Below are 24,563 nucleotides of genomic sequence, written 5' to 3' on the forward strand. Positions count from 1 at the left end.
AACCACAGTTTACAAAGGGCAGAAATAATGGAGAAATAGCATGATTACAAACTGGCCTACAGAGACAATTTTTACTTTATCTAGATTAAGATAAAATGGTATTACCATAGTCAGTGGTAATAGTAACTTACATAAATTAAGATAATTTGATATTAGCGATTAGCATAATACATTGAGGATTCTGCAAGATGGGCTCTTCTGGTACTGAACCGATGCCAAGGTTTCATTTACAAACACCATGAAACCTTCTTTGAGATTTAACTTCCAGTTCAGCATTCTCAGTAAGGTTAACCATTACTCTTGAATGCATTCTTTCTTCTTGTATTATTTGTACTTTAATTTCCTACTCTTATAATCAAGAATTGCATAGATTTACACCATTGCATCTCATAGAATCATAGACTGCTTTGGGTTGGAAAGGACCTTAAAGATCATCCAATTCCAACCCCCTGCCATGGGCAGGTACACCTCCCACCAGACCAGGTTGCCCAAAGCCCCATCCAGCCTGGCCTTGAGCACCTCCAGGGATGGGGCATCCACAGCTTCTCTGGGCAGCCCAATCTCAAGAATTTTCCACCTCATAGCTGCATTGCACCACACTTCGTTATATTACTTATCTCAAATTTTCAGTAATGCTAAAAAATGGGAAAAATAGGTTGGGACAGGGAGGCAGGCCTTAAAATCTCTGTGTTCCCCTGGCTGGAAGGTCAAAACATCCCCTTCCTCTTCTTAATTCTGTATCTTGAGTCAGTTACACTGTTCATTTACTGCAAACAAAAAACTCTGTGGGCCACTAAAAATATCTATATTAAGCACAATAGTTTATCTTTCCACTTTGTCCTCTTTGTCAGTGGAAGCTGGGACAATCTGGTACTGAGAGTACAGAACCAAGACAGATTGCAGCATCACGTTAAAAATCTTTTTCCTCTGATCATTCCTTGTACATCATCCTCTGAAGCAGTTGTGTCATTTTCACAAGACTTAGCACAAGATTTCTCACACTAAGTTCTGATCCACAAGAGACTGGACAAGCCTCCTGAGGAGAGACAGGCATGTAATCACCCAAATTTTTGGTTGGAGATGGGAAAAGAGACAGAGAGAGCAATTCCCAGCATTCTGATGAGAAAATGAAAAGATCCTTCTCTCACCTCTCTAAGGCATCCCACTTTGTAAAAACAATGCGAAGTCTTTTTCCCACTTCTATGTCCCATTTATTAACCAAACACTGTCAAGGCACCATCACACCAGCCTTTCTAATACAAGCATGGGTTGAGGAGATAAAAATTACTGTGTAGGAAAAAACGGTGGAGAAATATGGTTGAAGTTCCTTACCCCTGCACATCACTGGGAGAATGGGAGTACCTGAGAGTCTGCATGTCTGAATTCTGATTTACAAGCTTAAGTAATCATGCAAGAAAAGATTACCTAGCTATAACTGAGAGATCTCAAGACTGGGGGAGGCCTCAGGAAGGTCAGAAAATTGAGCAATTTGGCTATAAGATGTAGTGATAACAGGAACTAGTGAAGAAAAACAGCAAACCTTCCCTCTACATATTTTTGGAATGTAATGTATGTTTTTAACATCTGTACAAGAATCAGTTTTTGTTACTTAGTCATCCAGTGTCTGTCTATGGCATGTCCAGAGCAGTGAGATAGTTAGGATTTGGATATCCTAATCTGACTGTGGTTTAGGGCAATCTTTCTAATGAGCCAAAAATTATATTATTTCTCCATTTTCTACAAACAGCCCTTCACCTTGTCACAGTGTCACAGTGACCTTCTGGGGTAAAAGACAGTCAAAGGCTCCTCATTTTAATCCATCAGTGTTGTTCCTCATCAGCCTAAGTGTTTGCTACACGGCAACCTGAGAGACTGCCTGATTCACTTCCAGGACACTTTTCACGAGTGAGACAAGAGCTTAGCTTTCCCACACAGCAAGGCAGAAGTGCCAAACTTGTGCAAGTTTAAGATAGAAGAGTACAGAAAAGATTTAAAACTTTTACCTTTGCAAGCAGTTCATGAAGTTCTGCCTCAGTTGGGAAGCAACCCAGTGATCTGACAATAGAACCAATCTCTCTGTAGGAAAAAGAGAACATCTGTGTCAGTAAATTTGCAATACAAGAGTGGCTGTGCACACAGGAGCGTGCATGTACAAGCACACACATGCACGAGCATATGTATGTGGACTTTTAAGATGATGTCTCACTAAGCAATGCCTACTTTTACAGACATTAAATATCCTGAAGCTTTTTGGAAGAGTATAATTGTACTTGGGGCTTTCCCAAAAAAATCCTTCGTTACCTTTGTGTTACAGTGTACTGTTACAGTGTGCATGTTACTTTTCAGCTGATGTCCTCTAATTGTTAGGCTGAAATTCAGTAAAGTCTACCTTTACGTAGTTAACAAAACACTTTGACATCTATTGAGATGAAAGGTGACAAAAATATATGTTTACATTAAATACTATAAAGATACAAATTCTAACTGCAGTAGAGAACAATTACAAAAGGTCAGGAGAGAGGCAGACCTGCTGTGCCCCTGCTGCACTCCAAGAGTCAAACAGCCCAACTCACCGGCTTATCATCACACTGTTTATGCTGCTAAATATATTCATAGCTTGCATTTACTGCTGAACCTCATGTAACTGTTCTGTGGTTCTAAACACACACAAAAAAAGTTAAAGCTGAACAACACTGCAGACTAGAAGCAAAAGTACTGAAAAGATATTAAAAAAGTACTACTGAGACTTATGGTACAACTGAAAACAAAATAGCAGAAGTATCAATATTGCTAGAGATTTTCAGTCCAGTTCCACAACATAGAAATTCAAGTACATTTCAATAACTATCCACAGCAATGGTGACTGCTGTGTTTCAAAACTCTGTGGTTTCCTCACCTTCACCAGTACATTTGGAAAATTAGACTGACGAAAAAAAATGGTAGGCACGAGAAGAAGATCTCTGTAAAATCAAAGTACAACAGTAAGACCTCAAACATAGCGCACCATGAATGTGTAAAAGTAGGCAGGTCAGTCTTTAGTCTTCTGAGATAGGTCCTGAGGAGCTCCCACTCTGATTGAAAACGTGAGAAGCACTACCATAGACAAAAGAGAAGAAAAGGCTGGCTGCACAAAGCAATACCCAATCCCACACACAGAGTTGTTGTGGAATTAAGACCTCTGCTCAAATGACTCCAAGTGAAACCCTGCCCTCTGTGAACATTAATGGTAGTTTGGCTTCAATGACCTCAGACATTTAGTCCAATTTTTTATAATTCTTGTCCATGCATCCTATTTCTAGTACAGATACACTGTAGTTGATGCTCTCACTCCTGTACTCCTTCATTTTTACCAGCTATAAAACTCTTGTAAATATTCTTACCTGCCCCAGAAAAACATCCAGCGCCAATCATGCCCCCCAGCTGTCCCACACTACTTCCAATATCCCAGACTGCCAGAGACAGGAAAGTTGCCATCCCACTCCTGCCTCAGCCTTCACATCATCAGAACTGCAATGTAAGTAAGGTAAGCCAGCCCCTAAAAGAGTTTGCATTGCTGGGTGCTGTTTCGCACCGTCTGTGCATGTGTCAGTGTGAGGCTATGGTTTGAAGTGTTTCTGGTCAAGAAAGTTACATGCCACATTTGGTAGTAACGTGTAGCGTAAAGGACCCCAGATAGATAATTATGTTTTCCTCTCAACCACTTCCTCTGACTCAGTTCAGCAGCTTCAGTTTCTACTGTGTAGGTTTCAGCAGACAAAAATGATGGTTAAAATGAGTTTATGTTCATACAGGCTTTGTAATGCAGACACAATAAAATTTTGTGTCATGGTTTCCACCCCAGATATAATATTTTCAGTTACAAGATTTGCACAATCATGGATACCTTTGACTCGGGGTATGTTACAAGCAGAATGAAACAAGCCTGCCTTCCTCAGGCTTAATTTCTTACTAATTTGTATTTGCATTAGGAATTATCAGATACTGGTGTTGGCTTGTCAACCAGGGTAGTTTTCCACATTCTTCACAGGTATCCGATATTTCAGGAAGTAATATTCATACTTCTACAATCGTGGCTAAGAATTGTGCTGTGCTGCCACCTTCTGATACAAGATAGTCAGCCATTAATAATCACACTATTGTGATACAGCCCTGCAATATGAACGTAGGAATAACATAGCTATAAATTGTTTTTCATTGTCATAACTCTTCTTTGATTAAAAAAAAGTGTGAAGTAGTGCATTTACTATGTTAAATAGATTTTGAATACATTATACATGAATACATGAATGCATGAATACAATACTAGCTGAATGAAAAAAAAATAAACAGAAAAGTCTATTCATACCATTTCACTGATGTAACATTTTTCTCAAGCTCTATATCCATTATAGAATAGAGTGAAGAGTGTAGCAGACTTTACAAGACTCCAGATGCAAATGAAAAACAAATAAACAACAGGTATGTTGTGGTGCAGTGAAGGCTGGGGGCTCCCCAGGGTGAACTGGGGTCCCGCTGCTCCAGCCAGGAGCAAGCAGCCAGGAGGACACAAGGCTGTGTCCGTGGGCATTGGGCATCTCCCTGGAGATGGGGATGAGCCACGAGATTTAACAGAACAATCTTCACAAAAAGCTCAATGAAGTATGGAAAGGAATTGCACCAAGTGTAGAGACACGTCCTGAAATTCTCCCTATCTACAGTAACTGAATAATCATTTTACTTCCAGAAAGTAGCCATAATTTCTTAAATTTAGAAGCAATAGTAAGCATGCATTGCTAAAACCATGACATAAACAGTTTGCACCTTTCTCTACTCTGTTTATATATAAAAGAAGTCTGGAACATTTACGGATGTTTTCCTACTTGGTTTTATTATACAATATGTGAGGAACGTCTAATGATGACATAATTTCACCAGTTCTCCCCCTTGTAATGTTTATACTCATTAATTTAATTATAATTAAAAGATCTGGTGAGATTCTTGTGAAAATAGTAATTGGAAATATGAAAAATTCCTTTAGTAAGCTTTAATGAAAGCAGTCAATAACAACTTCAGCACCTGCTCACTAAGATATAAATATGTATTTTATATTTTTATAACAAAAGTCATATTACTATATGCTATGGATGTTTATGTTAAAATGAAGTTGAAGTAGCATTGTCAAATATTCAAACTTTTAAAATATCAAAAATAAAATTATTTGGGAATTTTAAAAATGGAATTCCTTTAGCTCTTTATCTTTTACCCAGTTATGCCCTGAGGAGTCTAACAGTCCATGTTTCTATCTTTCACTGAACTTTTTATTACTTGCTCAGATATATATTTTGTTTATATTTCCATAACATTGCATGCTAAAGGTATTGCACATGCAGTTCTCCCTCCTGACTCCCACCTGGTCAGCCCATTCCCCCAGTTCTGGTCATCCCATTTCAAAAAGAAGACAACTGAACAAGAAGCACAAAAACAAATGACGAGAGCTATGGAACAGCTTCTCATTAAAGATTAAATGCATATGGACTCTTTGGCCTTCAACTACGGTGACAGAGAATGAGAGCTATGAAATCATCAGTGGTGTACATAAGATCAATAGAGAACAATTATTCACTATAACACTAGCTAAAAAGTCAGGAGTCTCTCAAATCCATGTGGCAGATGTAAAACAAACAAGAAATACTGTGTATTTGCTCAATTCCTTCTATTCCTTCCCCATGTAACTACTAGTTACAGTGAGGGTACTCAGCCAAATGGACTTTTGGTACAATCAAGTATGATTGTCCTTATGTTCATTATTAAATACTGTTATACAGTTATATAATCAACTTATATGCAAGTCTCTTCCTAAAAGAGGAAGAGACTTCCTAAAAGAGACTTCCTAAAAGAGGAGGCTGTAGCGAGGTGGGGGTTGGTCTATTCTCCCACGTGCCCGGTGACAGGACGAGGGGGAATGGGCTAAAGTTGCACCAGGGGAGGTTTAGGTTGGATATTAGGAAGAACTTCTTTACTGAAAGGGTTGTTAGGCATTGGAATGGGCTGCCCAGGGAAGTGGTTGAGTCACCATCCCTGGAGGTCTTTAAGAGACGTTTAGGTGTAGAGCTTAGTGATATGGTTTAGTGGAGGACTTGTTAGTGTTAGGGCAGAGGTTGGACTGGGTGATCTTGGAGGTCTCTTCCAACCTAGACGATTCTGTGATTCTGTGATTCTGTAAAAACACCTCCTCATCCGAACAATATCCGCCCTCACAGCACCCCAGAGGAATAGGGATGTGTGGGGTGAACTGCAGTTGGGGTCACCTTCTGACAGCAAGTAACTGTGACACAGATGGGCAGGGACACTCCTTGATGTGCTGGGACTAATCTGAAAGTGAAGGAATCTATTTGGGACCAGGACACAGTACCAAATGAGCTATTGGAAGAGAGTTTTCCTACTAATAATTATAGCCTTAGACTTTTTGTCTAGGCTCACTTTCCTCTTGCCTCTTGGCTCCACCAGTCCCAGCCAAGTCACTCCCTTTCTCAAGCCAGTGTCAGTCTTCAACTACAGAACAATGCAAGATGTTTATTCAACAAGCAAAGACATACTTGTAAAATCAGAGCCTGTTTCAATCAGAGGACTGTTTCAATTACATTTTCTGGTAAAGCAGACACAAGTTTGGAGAGTTATTTATCTCCATAGTAGAGCCTGTAATATTTCTGTGTGAAGATATTTACAAACCTGACATCCACAGTTTTATTGCATTCGTGGTCAAACACCTCAAAAGCTTCTATAATCTTCTTCTCAATTTCAGCTACTGCGCCATCTGCAAGAAGAAACATAGGAAAAGCAAAAGAAAGATTCACTGAGCTGTTACCAATTGATTTATTTCCAATTTGAGTACAGTGACAATAGAAGCACCAAAACAGATGAAGGAGCAGACAGGAAAAGTACTTTGAAAAAGCAGAAGTTATTCTGAAAAAAAAAAAAAACACTGTAAATGCAGAGTCTGACATTTATATTAGCAACACGGCCTTGCTATGGCTCTGCAGCTACATCAAATCTGGTGCTGACGGTGCGTCTCAGCTGCATGATCACCTGGCTGGCCAGGTGTGGACCCTGCTAAAAGTGTGCAACAGCTCTTTCTGTAATGTGTGCCTGGGCCCTTCCTGGACACCTTGGTGCCAGTGGAATGAGCAAGGAGAGAGAATAAGGGCCCAGGCTTGCCTTGAGGTGGGGTAAGTCACTTTGTTCAGGATTCTGCATCCAGGAAATGTAAGTGCTCACATGTCCACTACGTTAGCCATAACATGAAGAGCTGAGAACCAGGAACAAAGATAGCACAGACATGTGCACAGTGAATATGTCTCATAGTTAATAATTTATTGCAACAGTTTGGAAAGGAAGAAGTTCTCAGGGAAGAGGAAGGAGTAATTTGCTGCATTTGCTTGTCATATCTTGATCTCAAAGAATGGGGAAAGAAGAACCACAAGTTATCACAGTTATACCTCATCTAAAGCCAGAAATGGCATTCCTAGTGTAAGGAGAGTATCAGGAAATAAATTTTGAAGAGAAAAATGTAAAGAGAGGGAGGCTTCCACCTCTAACAAAAAGAAATATGCCCTCGGGGTGCTTCTCAAGCTCCCTGGCAAGGAGAAGCAAATAAAGAGCAAACTGGTTAGCCCATTTATTAATGTTGTAGTTTGACTCCAGAACAAAAGATAGAATATAGGAAGCAAAGTGATACAGAGTCAACCTTTTGGTTCCTGTGGCAGAATACAGCCCCAATCTCCAGCCTGCAGACCAAGACCAGAAGGCAGTGTTTTGTGAGCTAGCGTAATGGCCTCCACAGAAACACCCCAGGGAACACCTGAGTGATAGTCTGAATATCACACTGGTATTGGTATACTCTGAGTTTGTTTTCTCATTTTCACACTTCTCTATTTTCAGCATAATAATAAACCATAACTCTTCTGTGTTAGAACAGACTTACTTTCTTCTTTAGGCTCATCTGGTGTTAAAAGTGTTTTTGAGCAGCTCTAACCAACACTAAATCGCTGGACATTGTTTCTATAAACATAACAAATTCATACCTAGCTTTCTACAATCCCAACAGTTTGGGAATCCCAGGGTCTGCAGCATGCAACCATTTATTCCATTTGCTCTCTTGCCCTCATAACAGAAATACCTGTTTTCGGGCAAAGGGTATATCAGAACTGGACATAAATAAAAGCAACATTGGCTTTGTGATCTCCCCATCTCTATCTTGGTCCATGACCTTTTCCAACTCATTTTCTCCTCCTGTCCTGCTGAGAAGGGGAAGAGAGCGGCTGTGTAGGTATCTGGTAGCTGGCCATGGTCAACACACCACTGGCTTCAAGAACTTGTAATACAGCAGTGGATCAAGGCAAAACTAAGGAAGCTCATTTTCATACGGAACAGAGGTGTGTTCCATTATAAGGGCACAGGTGCCTGCTGCTTTCTGCCCAGGTTTGGTACTGAACTCCCCCAGAAGATATTCAAAGAGAAGAGAGGTAGGGATATATCCAGTGTTCCTCTCTGAGTTTAGTCCCCTGAGGGAAGCATGGGCAGGTACATGTGCAATCAACTGTAGACTGCAGCACGTCAAGGAAGAGGAGCCCTGCTCAGTCCCCAGGTACAGGACAAGCTGTATTTTTTTCACAGCTTGACAACAGTCCCTGCCTTTTATGTGCCTAAGCAGTACAAACCACATATAACTCCTTTCCAAAAAACAGGGGTAAATCTAGGAGGACCTGATTCCTTGTGGAAAAGGCCCTACATACTTACTCTCAAACTACTAAATTTGATGGGATTTTTTTCACCGCCTTCAAAGAGTCCTGGATCCAGTCTCCAGTGTACACTGTTAGAGTTTAGTCTTCATGAGATCAGGCACTTCAGTTGTACAGTATGTCTTGCAACAGAGAAATGCTGAAGGAATATTTATAGCTGTACATTCTTGGCTTGATGACTGAGCCTTCTGTAGAAATAAAAATTAACCCTGGGGGGGCAGGGAAACATTTCCAGTGCTGGAACAATGTAGCCATCCAGCCTTCTCAAGCTTTTGCCATCCATTAAAATACTATACTTTAATTTTACCCATTTCAAAAGGCCTGGCAAAGAGATGTCCTGAAATGACATGAAAATGATGATTTAATCTAGATACCAGATCATCTATATTTCTTCCAAGAACTGAGAGGAAGTTGTGAGCAATATCAAGAGCAATATCCATGGAAGAAAATAAAATATAGTGTAATCCTCTCAAATACTCTGTAAAGTTGAGTGAACACCTAATAAACTATTGCCTAAATCTCTCTTGTTCCTCTAGGAATGGAGGCCAATAAAGTTCAACAGAGTTCAGGATGGCAAAGCTAGTTACCAAAAGACTTCTGTGATTCACTCTAAACCTCTCATTGGGAGAGAAAAAAAGACAGATTGCTGTTCTAGGATAATGATGCATAAAGGTCTAAAACAATACCTTCAAGAAGGCCATCAACAGATGAAACATGCAGTTACCTCAGCAGATATCATGCTCTATAGTACTGAAATTTTTCTGCATGAGGGGACTGTGCTCCATGGATAAATCAATGAAGATTTCATGTTGAACTGCAATTTTTCAGCAGTTTCTAAGAAAGAAATACCTAAGCTCTGGTCAAATAAAAGATTTCACTCAGTAATTCTAACTAGAAAAACAATATATCATTTCAAAGATAAACATTATCTGATTACTTCTAATGGCTTAAATAACACACATTGAAACATACTGTGCCAAAGAAGATTCCAGTACGTACAACTACTTATTGCCTCAAATGCTCCGTTTAGGAATGCCATACTATTTCCATTTTTATGCTGGTAAAATGCTTTTTTCTCATTTTCTCATTCTCATTATTTTCCTATCACACAAGCAATAAGACTGAATGTTTTAAAATCCATTCCTCAGATACATTAACCAAAAAGTGTATTCACTACCAGTCTTCTTTCCTGTACTATCCTTTGCTATTTTTCCCAGTTTGTTTAGCATGAACTAAATAAAGCTCTAGACACTGCCAGTTAAGTAAGAATGGCAGGGAACTGGGACTCCCAGATTAATTCATCTGGTTCTTTCAGACTAATTATTTCCTCTCCAGGTTGTCCAGACTGTTCCCTACCACTTGAGGCCCATTTGAAGCCAGCCCATGAACTGCACACCTGTCCCAGTTGTGACATTTCTTCTTCAAAGACCACAGCTTCAGTCTTTGTAGGGAACAGAAGCAATTAAATAGAAGTGGCTCTGCCAGACTCTTGCGTAATAAGCATTTTAAAAAGTGATTTCTAGTTGATATTAGAAACTTGAAAATACTTGAAATACTCAATACTTGAAAATTTGCTAGATTCTACTATTCATTTAACTGTACGCGCTTGCTTCCTTTTCTTCCTTCAGGCCAGTTGCTCTGATGGTTCAAAAAGCCAACCCTTCCTTCCACAGAGAAGAAATCACCTGAAGAAAAAAGTGGCATCAAAAGAATACGTAGGCCAACCTTCAACAACTTCTGAAGATGCTAGGGAGCAGTATTTGCTGCTCATGGGAAAAGATTCAGTTTCAATGCAGCTTGATGAACCTTTTTATACAATGTGGTACTAAACTACATAAAGACTAAGATTAGGGTCTGATTCACAGAAGCACCCATGGGCTTGACTTTATTCCTTGATGTTACTGCTCAACAAACCTGAAACATCTATCTTTATAAACACTGATCTACAAATATTTTAATACAGAATTGTACCAGTGGATACACTTAAGCCCTCTTACTACTCCAGCACCATTTCTTCTCTCTCCCACTAGCCATTATTTCAATCCAAAAAATAGCAGCCGTCTTGATCATGTAGGTTCAAACACTCAGAATGTGATGCGAAGATGGCCAAGAAGAAAGAGGAACATTTTTAAGAGGGCAACGGACATGAGAGGGGACATGACTGCGCAGGCAGACACACAAGAAAATGTGAGTGTTCAAGCCCCCCGCCACTGCCACTCAGCTTCAGGGAGACTTCTCCTTCTGCTCACAGATCCGAGCTGCGGTATTTACAACCACACTGCTAACACTGCTCCAACACACGTCCATAGGACCCCTATGTCCACCCTTTGCAAATCCTAGCTCTGGCCATCAGCCCCAAAATCACAAGCAGCTCTGTCTGTCTTGCCGCGTGATGCCAATGAAAAAGGAGAGGTGAGAAGGTAAGGTTGGGCTTTGGGGAGTATCTCAGCCAGCTGGAGGTGGAAAAGGTACAGAAAAGTAAGCATGAAGTCTCTGCTTGAAATCTGCATGATCCAAGAAAGGGTTTGGCCAACAAGCAGAACACGACAAGCTAAAACAGCTCTTACTCCTCTGATGTTCAACAGCTTTAATACAGAGTTCAAATCCTAGAAATGTGTCAAAATGCAGTAAAAGTTCCCCAGTATAGAGGGAGAATGGTGCAGTTCCTGCAGATTTGAAACCTGTACCACATTCCCTTTAAGGGCAATTCCCAATTTATTCCCTAGGTGTACAGGGCAGAAGGAGGAAAGAAATTAACAAAAAAGCAAAAATGATTTGTTTTTGATGTTTGCAGCCACTGTTTCATCTGAGCTCTTCCAAAATCCTTCACAACACCGCTAATGAAATAAGGGCACGAGAATTTTAAAATACATAAATAAATAAATAAATCTGACTGTAGTCCTAATGTAAAGAACATTTTCCTAAATATGGAGGGAAAAAAAAATAATAATAATAGGCTTCACAACCGCAATTCAGGAGAGGTTATCAGTTAGCTCTTACGAGATCTAATCGGGCTTTTAAGCAAGTGTTAACTGAACTACCACCTGGGTCAAGATCTTAAAAAGCAGTCATAACACTCAGCATCACCAGCACAGGTGAAATCTCAAACTCTCTCAAATAAACTCATCAGTTTTATTAAGACATTTTGTTTCCAGAGCACAAAGGGAAAGCCAGCGTAGATTCATAAAATGAATTCTTGGAGCCTGTATCAGCAGCATAAAGTGTTCCTATGCTACTGCTTCTTTCTCCTAACTCCAAAGCAAAGTATATCACTCCCTAAATTATTCTGCCACAAATGTTTATGTTGCCCTCATGAAGTGTATTCGGGAACTTGACTCACTTAAAAATAAATCAGAAACCTCTCCCCACACCAAAGAAGGAAAACTTACAGCATTTAACTAATTCTATTTCAAGGAAATTACTAAGGAAAAGGTATACAGCCAGAAAATAATCTAGAGGTCATTTCAATCTGACTTATTGGCAAGACCCTTCTTCTCTGCTGAAGAAAAGGTGTGCATTAGATTTTGGCTAGTGACCTTAATTCCAGAGAAAGCCTATTGTACAGCTAACCTAATATGCTGAAACCATAATTGTGTGCTATGCTCTAGAAACAGGTGGGCAAGAGAAGTATTTTCTTCTCTGCTCTGAACTCCAACAGCATGCATAATACAAATACAGTAAATACCAAAAAAGGAAGGAACAATGTGATTAAGCTCTAAGCTTGCAGAATATGCAATATGTCTTCGTGTCATGTGATATATAATGACATAATATATGGTCATTGAAAAGAATCTTAATTCTGAAAAGATTTTGAATTAAAACAAGAGGTTTATAAAGCACCTCAATTCCTCCAAAGAAGGGATAAGGCTGGTCCTAAATTGCAGTCCGAAGAAAACAGATCAGATCACTCCCTAGACTTAAAAGAGTGCAAAGCAAAACTCAGGACTCCGTTCAATAGACAGTAGGAAGTTTTTTTCTTAGAACCTTACCTAAAGAATGTTTCTTTGCAGCCAAAACTAAAATCCCATGAGTTTAAAGATATGTAAGATTTGGGTTAATCCATCCAGACAGTAAATTAGGGGGAATCTAGGAAATGCTTCTACCAGCTAATAATTACAACAAATACCTTGCTAGCCATCTGTGAGGCAGGACAGGGAAAGATCTGGTAATACGTTTTCCTAGGAACTATATACACTGCAACTGAGCAGCTGAAGCATTTCCCGTTAAGCACAGCTCCAGCTGTAACTCCATGCCTCGAATGTACAGCTCCCAGGCAGCAGGTTCCCACTGCGAGGGAGCCGGGCCAAGGGCCCCATGTCAGCAGGAACTTTGCACAGCTGCCACGTAAACTCTCCAGCATTAAGCAGGACTTTCACATTGCTCATCATCCTCAAGCAGGCTGGGATGTTAAGGAGTCTTGTGAAATTTGTCGTCTCTAGGGAAAACCATGATGTAAGGACTGGGAGGTGAAACAACCCCAAGTATTTATGGCACCAATAGGAAACGTCTCCTGAGTTCTGCTGCTCAAACTGAATGAAGAGTTAAAGACGCAGCTTCATAAAATTTGGTATACAGCAGGTCCCAAGAAAGGATCGAGCTGAAATCTTCACTGACAGTGGTACCTAGTCCCATCTGGGGATCCAAGCTATGGTCTGCGGACTCAGGAAAGGGATAATGCTTTCCCTCCTAGATGAGAAGCATCCCCTGTTATCACAGATGGTACTTAGCAAATTCAGTTTGAGTCTGTCTCCTGTGGAAGAAGAGAAAAGCTTAACTGGTTTCTGGAGAGGTCACTTCCAAGCATTTTCAAGGAAGTAAAAATTAAATCTCAGGAACAGTAAGAGTTTTTTCTTGTCTTCCAGAATTCCTGAGGACTAGCCATATGATCGCTCCCTGTTGTTTACGTTTGTCACAGCATACACCATGTGGTATCTACATAAACAAGCAAACCCCCTCAGCAGCATGAATCAACAAAACCAAAACCCTACCATACACCCACCATCGTGTATGCAATCAACATTGGGCTAAGAGCATAACCTCACCCTATTGTTATACTTCTTTCCTTAATGGCATTATATGTCAGAATTGAAAAGTTACTATTTTGTTTTCATCACAGTGGCTGCCTTATGGAAAATGAGTAAAAATGTTCTAAAAAGGGACTATATATTCAAAAATAGACACACAATATGGAGAACTCAGAGTGGGGCAATCAGAACGATCTTTGCACAGCCCCATGGCACGAGAACATCTCATGAGAACATGTTCTCATCCCATGATGAGAACAAAACCACCACCAGCAAGTAAGATTTTAGAAAATTCAAGCTATTAACTTGATGTCTGATAATAAAATGCAGGCTGTCAGTTTGATGATACAGGCGGTGGCAAAGTGAACTGGAAAAGCTACATCAAATTCCGACTCAAAAATATTAAATATTTTCTTTTTCCTTTTTGTCTTCTTTACACAAGACAATTGTAATATGGGCAAAATATATAATAAAGTGAAGTGAAAAATTAAGCATTGTCTTGACTCCAGCTTTAGCTATGGAAATGTGATTATTTTATAGAATGATGACAGTAATAAAAATTAAAGTTTGGATCAACCACAATGGAAATATTTGGGTTATTTCAGTTAGAAGCTGAGAAATCCATTAAAGACTTTAAAAAGAATGGTATAACAACTGTGTGTTTCAACCTCCAAGTTGTAAAATGCAGAACATACCCAGTTTGTGACAGTCCATTGGCAGCATCTAATGGGGCTACAAGTTGCCAGTAACTTCAGCTGATGAAACAAGTTGTCTTGAATATTCCCCTATGTTTTGATTGCTCAGTAGATGGTATTTTAAATTCTATGGCATTCTAACCTACCATAGATTCAGAAGTTTTAGTACATGTGGGAACCAAAACTAAGAAAACTAATGGGACAATTAATAAACTACTTCTACTACTAAACCTGTTGAGAAACAAAGTAAGTATAGAAACAATTGCTGCTATGATATGAAGTCCAGCTCCTTGCTGCTCACAAAATCCTTAATCTGACGCTGTAACAGAACAGAACAGGCCATGGCCGATGTCATTTCAAGCTGGAAAAGAAGCCATAAGTAGACACCATCTTTTGTCATCCCCCCCTCTGGGTCAGGTATGGTTCTTCAGCAATGGAAAAAATAAGTCTTTCCCTCACAGTACACATCCCTGTGCCAGGGTCATCAAAGCCCTTTTACTGCCGTCACTTCAGGTTGCTCCTGCAAGGTGCCATTATTCTGCCTGGTTTGCACTGGGCAAACAAACAGCCCCCACAGCAGTCCACACAGATTAGTCTGTGTCCTCAGCACTCAGTAACTCATACCTATGTGCCCTGATTCACAATGATACAACAGCTGCTGTATTACACCTGACTTGCACTTCCCCACCAGGATCCTACCTGCTTGCTCCGCCCGGAGCTTGCACTTAAAGCCCAGGGATGCAGATGACAAAGTATGCCAGCACAAAGCCCCGGTGGAACTACACCCACTGTCTGGGCTTGCTGCAAATAATGCAGCAACCTATGGGAACAGAGAAGGGCAAATATTGAGGGATACCCTTGCTACCTCTGCAAATTCTTTGACAGGTGCTTGTTGTAACATAAAATTGTCCATATGTTGGAGGGGAGCAATGCTATTTTCTGCATCACTTCCTATACTACGACCCCTGTCAGCCTCCCTAAGCCCAGGCTTCTGAAATAGAGACATTAATTTCCCTGGGTCTACACAATTCTTTCTGGAGGCCACCAGAAAAGAGGGCTGTAATTTGTTAATCAAAGCAGTAAATGCATATAAATATATTTATACATATAAAAAATATTTATACATATAAAATGCAAACCAAACGTACTCTAAACTTACTGAAAGTATTTACAACCGAGCAGACCTTGAATATCAAGGGAAGGAGGGGCTGATTGTTAAGAGTGGCTGAGTGGGATTGGGTCCCAGCAGGGATCCTGCTAACATCATATTGCACTTACATACAGACATATATATATATAATATATATACATATATATAATGTTGCACATATGTATTATAATGTCTTACTTGTGTCACCATACCCTCACCTCTTCAGATGCCATGTGTGCCTGCATCCTTAGCAGCTGAGATGCTGCTGATGAGACTTATTTTCCAGTAAAAAGAAGGCGGTGATTAGTTTCTCCCTTGCCCTACAGGCAAGATAATCTCTCCTCTCCGCTGTTCGAAGAGCTCCTGAGCAGCTTATTGGTGATGGCAAGCTAAGTCTATACAACTCTGTGACGTACAGGAGAATGATGTTACAGTCATGTGATTTGCTAGAGAAAATCCCACTCCCTTGCAGGCAGTAATTCTGAGTGACGAACACAGGCATGTATCAATCCATGTCCAAAGCGTACTTTGTGCAACTCAGGGAAGGCTCAACAAAATATGCCCTGATGCTTTTACTGTACACAATCTGTGTATCTATGCTATATCTACAGAGAATGAAGCACTGATCTTCCTAAGTATTAAGAGAAGCCTACAACCCTGGGAAATGATCAAGGAATATTACCTAGTTATACTCAGCTGGAGTTCAATTTTCTCAAACATGAGGCAGTAGCTGAGGTTTAGTAAGTGATCAGTTTTTTGTTGTTTTTGTTTGTTTGTTTGTTGTTGTGCTTTTCTTTAGGTGGGATGGTATGGAAGGAGTCCTTCCTATTTTCTCTCTACAAAATAAACTCACACTTTGGTCTGCATCTGCCAAAGAGGAGAAGCGGAGAAGCCGAGGCTGGCTGCTTGGTACGACAGGGCTGCAAGCGAGATGCAGTGCGGATCATGTTCCCAGTCCAAGCAATTAAGGTGAGACAGACTCTGGAGGCAGAAGGGATTCCTGACCTGGGGCAATCCCAGCCAGTGTCCCATGGCAGAACCCAGAGAAGACCAGCCAGTCCAGGCCGTGGAAAAAAAAAGTTTTGAAACGAAAACCACGCGTTTGACTAATTCAGGTTAAAATTTAAAAAGATTCTGATGTTCTCTGGTGAGCAATCTGTAAGCCACACTGCAGCATTCCTTCTGTGTCTGCAAGGACAATGGTCCAGTGGAGGCAGTCGTCCCCTGCCTCGCGGGTATGAGTAGGCACAAGCCTTCCATCAGGCAGTGACAATGCAAGCTGGACCCCCATGTGCGCAGCAGCAGAGGCGGGTTTTCTGCTCTCTGCTTTGACCAGCCAGGATGACACGGTGCAGGAGGATTACTACCTTTAAGTAGCAGGGATGTGCACAAATACGTGCCCTCCAGCTGCCCTCCAGGTCCAGCCTCCTGTGGCGCCGCTGCTGAGGCCTGTGTGCAGCTCCACCTGGCCACAGCCCCGAGCTGCCACCGTGCCCCTGGCTGCTGGGGGCACTGCTGCCAGCGCCCCGCGACAAGCACCTTCCCTGTGCTCTGCCTTGCTCCCTTCCCTGCAGCTACAGCTCACAGGCTTGTCTCACCCCGAGTACAAAGTCTCTCTGAGCTCTGCAATGGTCAACAGAGACAGCCAGTGCCCTGACCTGACCTTCGTAAGCACCTTACCCATTCTGTCCTAGCCCACTGTCACCCCCGCATTAAGGAGGGCAAGGCTGCCAACAGTAACACAGAGCTCACTGCCTGTCCTCTGGGGAATGCGCCGTACTGGGAACAAGAAGGAACGCATGCAGGGTATGTCCCGTGTGTGTCCAAAACCTCTAGACAAAAAGTAGGGATAATCTCAGTTTCAAAGAACCTGAAATCTTCGTTACTTAAAGCAGAAATGCCTGGCAGTTCTCATGAGCAACTTTCAAAATGCAACAGCACCTAGTGTGACCCTAATGGCTTCTCCAGCTTTCATGCAAGTCTGCCCATACACAGTGCATTTATTGCTGCAAAGTCCTTACAAAAAGCCTTCTTGGCTTTTTCCTTTTTCCTTTTCCTTTCCTTTCTTTTCCTTTTCCTTTTCCTTTTTCCTTTTCCTTTACTTTTTCCTTTTCTTTTTCTTTTCCTTTTTTTCTTCCTTTTTCTTTTTCTTCTTTTTTCTTTTCTTTTCCTTTTCTTTTTCTTTTCCTTTTTCTTTTTTTTCATTCTTTTTCTTTTCTCTTTCTCTCTTTCTTTCTTTTCTTCTCTTTCTTTCTCTCATATTTTGTCATGTGTTAAAACATTTTTTCACCTCCTATCTGCTTAGTCTTTTTGCATTTCAAGGAGGGAAGGGCCGAATGGGACTGGCCTCAGTGCTCTGAGATGAGACACTTAAATTACAAAAAGAGACACATCACAAAAAAAGGCTACAGAGTCCTGAATCTTAACAACATGCATTTTCGGTTGATAAGCTGTCAAACATTTTACGTCAGGAGTATCTGTAGCATTTTTAGGGTACCAGCCAGGATGCAGCATGAGATGTTCAGCTGCGGTTCCCAGGACAGGCCCCCCCTGCCCTCCCCAGCAGCTGGCCCCAGCCACGCCGCGTTAGGCCCACAGGCCTCTGCTGCTCCCAAGCCACCCACTGGGTGCTCACACCACCTGCAGATTATTACCGTGGAAGCAGCACACCACAAGGATTTGCAAGAAACACGTGACCAAATGGGACCTAACAGGTCTCAATTACGACATGGATTTCAGCCAGCCAGGCAAAGCATCTATTCCGCAGCCACTCAAGTGGTAGCTGGGTTTGCCTTCAGGGAGCCACGGGCGGCACGAGCCGAACATGCGAGCCCTGAGTAATGCTGCTCACCATAACCATTTGCACGGGTCCAGCTCCAGGAGCAAAGCTCTCCTTCTGCTAGCTGCTGTCTTCGGACAAGCTGCCAAGTACCTGTCACTGCATACAAGCGGCACGGAGGGCAGTGAAACAGCACACTTTTTCATACTAACCTGCAGAACAACAGGGGGAAATTTCCTTTTCATATAAAAATCTTACTTGTCTGCTGAGCAGAGGATGTGGAAATATGCTTCCAGCCATCAAAAGAGAGCAAGAAAGTCCTATCTGTGCATAGATCTGGACTGCCTCCTGTACACCTGTGATTCACAGGTAATATACAATTAATATCTTCTACTTTTCTTGCAGAAAGTCATGATGTTATCCTTCCTAGAGTGAAGTAAAAGAAATGCCAGCACTTGACGTTTGTTAGCCTGCAAAAATAATTGCCACACTTATTTTAAAGTCAATACCAGCTGCACGTAGACTTCCTTTTCATCAGGCAGAGATAAGCTCAGCATAAATCTCCATTAGGGATGTCTTGCACACCCCTAAATTCCCAACTCTGGCAGTTGTTCCAGTCAGCACTCCTGTTGCAGCTCCGAGCTGGCAAAAACAGTAATCTCCACTGCTGCAATTTGTTCTGTATCTTTCATCTCAGCCACACCTGGGAGCTAATGAAAGAGTGATGTCTAGCCCATACTTATATTCTCTTTCATCACCAGCGGCAAAGTGCCCTGCAAGGATATATAGCTCTCCTGGCAATGCTCAGAGTCTCGCTGTACCTCCAGCTGCCTCTGAAAGGTAAGAGCTAGCACAGGCTGCAACAGAGGCAGAAGGCAGCCTGTGCTGCTGTACTGCACGGTCCCTGAGGGCGTTTACCTCTGTTTTTCCTGGGCTCTCCGCAGGGCTGGCCAAAGAATCAGGTGGCACAGCCACAAGGGACAACTCCAAGACCGAATTCACAACAAATTGCAGCAGTGCAGCAGTGGCTGCTGTGCGCCCCAAGGCCTGGCTAACTCCGACGGGACTGGGGATGCCCCAGCAGGGCGCCAACAGCACGCACGCACACCTGGCTGAGCACATCTGCACCAAGCGCCTCCTAAATTTAATGTGCCCGCTGAACTGCCTCTGCACACTGACTGCTGAAGTGGTCATGAAGCGGAGATCAGAATCATGTGGATATTAGAGCTCCTGGAAGTAATTTATTTCCAACATAAACTAGCAGAAAGTTTAACTAACTACAGCGGCACAGTAGCGCTGCTAGAATACAGCAGCGTGTGAACTTTCCTCATTTGAAAGACATGCAATTGTCTAAAATGAAAGGTGAGAACTAATGTTTTTCAGGATGACTTTTAATACATGCTGCTACCATGCTGCTACATACCTCAACTCCTTGAAGTTTCTTCACAGGGTCTCAAATGGGTTAATAAACACCACTTCTCTACTGGTTGCAATTCTGTTTGCTCTGCTCTGGGGTGAGGACTTGGACCAGCCAAAGGAAGAGTGTGAAAGTGAAACGACCTGGCACGGGATTTACAGGGGCTTGCTGCAGCTGCTTGTTTTTAAGGAGCTGCCATGAAAGCATCACTTGCAGTGCTAAACCACTTTCTTTACATATCATGAATGAACATCAACCTCCAATTTTCTGTTTGCCTAAGAGTAATAGTTTGAATATGAACAGCTTTTCAGCTGACAGATTTAAGACATTTACATTTATCATCAATGGGGGATAAGACATTTCTATAAAGAAATGAAGAAGGTTGGCAAGTACAAAAAATAAAAACCAAAGAATACAAGCTGTCCGTGGATACATTTCAGAATTCATGTCTAATTTTAACCTGATCATCAGCAATAACGGTCCAGAAACTTCTGTCAACTTAAACCAACAACACAAAAATCCTTACCATTTTTAAGATGCAGCTTGGTAAGTCTGTGAAAGTGACTTGTGAAAGTTGTTTGCAACAGCAGGCTGGACTCAAGGAAATCCCTTCCATTCACAGGGCTATCATGTACTACCCACACATACATCACGTTGAGCAGTAAGTATTTCACATACCCTGAGAGCTGGAGTCTGTATTTTATTTTAAAGATTGATATTAAAGACCACGTATAAAAATATCCCATGGGACCTGTCATGTAGCATGCAGTCCGGCCTCCAAACCCACCAGAGCCAGGTTTGGGTTTGGGGACCCCCGCCCTTTACCCCACAGCAGGTGCCTGCAGGCTCTGCACAGGCTGGGCTGGGACCTCACTTCCACATTTACTTCCATCGCCTTCCCCCTGCCTTGCCAACAGCAATGAAACAGTATCTGCTCACATACAGTAAAGGTGCTCCTGAACTGGGAAAAAAAAAAAAAAAAAAAAAAAACACTCAGATCTCAGAATAATTAGTATGTAGACATGGAAATTCTTAATAACACGTTAACTATTGTTGGAGAGAGAATTTGTGGGAGTTTTCTAGCTCCCTGTCAGCACTGCGTATCTGCTGGTTGGCATTGTCTAGAAGACAAAAAAGTTTAAAGCCTTTCTGCAAACCAGCTAATTTTGTATTCAGTAAGTCAGCTAGAAGTAGAACCAAACTGAAAAACTTTTGCTATTTTATGTGCTATGGAAACAAGAAACCTGTCAATCCGCAACTACCTATTCTACATGCATTTGAGGTCACTTTTACTGCAATAGAGCCAAGAGGATCAGGAATCTACAGCCTGTGGTTATTTTTTGTTTCAGTCTCAAGTACAAAATACTAAAATATAACTCAAATTGATGTCAAGGTACATGTTAAACTGCATTGCTATCTAATGAAAGCTATAAACTTTTCTCCTCAAATAGCTTCTCACAGGAATATCAACAAGAAGAAATAAAAATATTCATAGTGTCCATCTGTAAATTCCAAAGTGATTTCCTAAGTGGTCTCATACATTCTTCCCATAGATATTCTTCTACAGCTGAAATATTCCTTGCTTGAGCCCTAAGAAAGCTACTTGTTTTAACAACTTAGACTAATTTTGTATTTTTTGGCACAAACGAAACAGTCACTTTTATAATTAGAAAGAATTTATCTGACGAACTACTTTAGCTTGAAGGTTTGTTGCAAGTATTTAATCTATAACTTTCGTACTTTCATATACTGATGCTTACTTGTGAAAACCCAAGAAAACATTTTAAAATCCTCAGTATAGCAAGACACTTAGATGTACTCATGTGCTTAACACCATGTGCATCGTGTTATCGCATTCAGTGGGATTCCCCAAAGCCGTACACAGCTTAAGCACTTTGCTGTGTCAGGTTTGAAACTCTTGTGTTAATTAAGTGTGCTCTGAGCAGAATTAATGGTTACGACTGCCTACAGTGCTCATGGCAGCCACTGGGCTCCTTAAAGTTGGACTCACAACGATTAAAATGGAACGAACAGCAAGAGAGCATTTTTAATCTCTGCAGCAAAGACAGACTCCAAGCAGACCACGGTGATACAGGTAAAAGGAAAGTTTAAATCCCCCAGATGTAGGAAGATCGAGCGGGGCAACCAAAGCAGTGGCAACTCTGCCTCTTAGCCAGAAGTTAATAGTTGAATGGGATATGCAGCTTGTTCCTACCAAATGTAAACTGCAGTAAATCTCTGATTTCACCAGTGTGCCAGGTGGCAAACCAGGGCAGTTAAAGAGCAGATATATGTATGACTCAACACATTGTTACTATATTTACTCCAGGCACTAAAAGAGAGGTAAAAATTCTTTCCTATCTCTACTGACAACCTCAATGTGAGTGTTTCACTAGTGGGGAAAAGGATCTGTGAGGACTGATTACATACTGCAGCTGTAATTTAAATTACCCAGAACAACTAGTAATTATTTACCAGAAAAAAAAAATCATCACCACAAACTGGTTATTCTCCATCTCCTTAAGTCTTCATATCACCATCAGGTATTTTTTGGAAGATCTCTGTTATCCAGGAACAGTTATTCAGTTTCATATGGGTGTAAGTGCGGGAAACAGAAGCTCAGACTATTTAATCTACTTCCTTTTGGATTAAAATTCGTGACGTATAAATTGCATTTTAAGTACGTGCTGGCACAAAGAATATGGTCTTAGAAAAACTCTTAATACTGATCACTTATACAACATTACCGTAATGATATAGGAACACTGAGCGTTCTTTCTTTTATGTACTTCCATGTAATTTCTTAAATCCCAGCTGGAGAAAAATATGTCTTGTCTTCTGTCTAGTTTTACTTCAGGCACTACCGGTCTGACATTTTACTTTCAGGTTCCAGTAACATCAGTATTGAGATCAGAGATATTAAAACTTAGAAAATCTGACATGTTCTGTCAAATTATAAAGAAAGTATCTGAGAGCAAATGGAAGAACAGACAGACTGAATGAAGTAGAAAAAAAAAAAGGAAAGGAATAGGATGATACGAAAAAAGATACAAACAAATATGCAAAAGAGAAAGATGAAGCAAACAGTCTAATGTAATCAGATGGGTATAAAAAAAAACATTAACAATGCTGAAAGCACAAATGTGGGGACATAAATTCATGCATAAAACATACAGCTCCAGACAGTATGGGCATGATATTAACACATGCACAAGCAAGATTTTATTCATGAGAACTACGTAAGTTAGGGAGTAACACTCGCGTGAACAATGTTATGCACAAGAGGTTGCAGCATTTGACCTTTCACTTTTTTTTTTCTTGTGCACATCTTGTACATCTGTAAAACATTTAAGCAGACATTTTAACTTTGAAGAAGACAGAACTTGAAAATAATAGGACCTAAGGGAAACCTTTACCATGAAAGTTGGTGAAACTGCAGTTCTACGATGAATCAAGAGGAATACCCTAAAGACTAATTAGTTGAAAATACAACTAATGTTATTGTTCGGTTTGAGACATCATAAAGTAAAACCTGCAGTTTGTGTATACGTTGAATGCTTGTCAGAAGCAAGCGTGATCAGTGCGTGAATCCAGAATCTGGGATCCTAATTAACCCTCTAACTGCTTTCTGCAAGAAGTCTAATAGCAATTCTGAAATGGATATGAGCATCTTACTTTTATGGGATTGCTTCTGCAGTTCAATGAGACACTGACTGCTAGTTTGCCTCAATCATATTTATAATAATGAGGCACCTTCATAAGGCAATAAGCAACTGGTCTGCCTACTAACAGAGTAAGATTCTAATGAGTAACTGAAGGTAAGCTACATGCCTCATCCTTGTATTATCCACGTGGTACAGGTCATTGTCCTCATTCTGCAGACATGAAGCCAAAGCCTAGTCTGTCACTTTCCCACGATCTATTGAGAAGTCTGGAAAGGCTGGTAACAGAGTTTTGGGGTCACAGTTATTTAGGATGACAGCATAATATTCCTCTAGATGATTACATCTTATGCTTTATGGGGAATAGTGTTTTACAGGATGTTAGAACACTTTAAGTAAATTAAAAAAAAAAAAAAGTCAACAAAAGAGTCTGTCTTTACAAATATAGTACTTCAATTTCTTTAAAAGTATTTTGGAACTATAAAAAATTCATTAAAGGCCATTAATCAAGCAATCAAAAAAAGTCTTCCTTCTCCAGGAGTTTCTGTCTATGGATTAACAAAATGGTGCGAGAGCTCAATACCATCCATACAGCTGCCCAAAATATGTATGAAGGCAGAAGTTCCCAATCCTGTTACCCTGCCAGAACGCCAGACTCCCTCTTCTCAGATGGTTCAGCAGACTTCTAGACTCTTATCCTATAATCTCCACCTACCTCTGCCAGCACTGTGCTTCAGCTTCTTTTGTAAAACTGGAATGATGCTAAAAATGTGCTTTTTCAAGACTAAACACAAATGAAAAACAATATAAAAGAAATAACATGGTTAGAACACGGTTAGAACCGACCTCACTGAAGGGACATTGGTCTTAATTCTTCATTTATCCAATGTATCTATACTGCAAAGCATATCTTGGAAATACTTCTACCAAAATCAACCCTTCAGCATTATCCACAATGACTATTTACACACGACTTTTCTACAGAGAACACTGCTTTTACTAATTAATGTGAAATAATCCCTTATTTACATTATTTTGAATGCAGCACTCGGAATCTCT

General features: G+C 40.8%; 1 protein-coding gene across 6 annotated transcripts in view; it reads right to left on the minus strand.

The window, feature by feature from the left end:
* The window catches only part of DRC8 (dynein regulatory complex subunit 8), a 51,911-nt gene that overhangs the window by 6,432 nt on the left and 20,916 nt on the right, over positions 1 to 24,563 (minus strand). For all 6 annotated transcript variants that reach the window (XR_013949132.1, XR_013949133.1, XM_080586737.1 and 3 more), the window contains 2 exons: positions 6,709 to 6,793; positions 2,004 to 2,076 (listed from right to left, as the gene is read on the minus strand). Coding sequence is in view for 4 of the 6 variants with exons in the window: in XM_080586737.1 (XP_080442863.1) it covers positions 2,004 to 2,076; positions 6,709 to 6,793 (158 nt within the window). In the remaining 2 variants the exon portion in view is untranslated. The remainder of the gene's footprint in view (positions 1 to 2,003; positions 2,077 to 6,708; positions 6,794 to 24,563) is intronic.

This window comes from Anser brachyrhynchus, assembly GCF_964034855.1.
Source record: "Anser brachyrhynchus genome assembly, chromosome: 3".
Lineage (NCBI taxonomy): Eukaryota > Metazoa > Chordata > Aves > Anseriformes > Anatidae > Anser > Anser brachyrhynchus.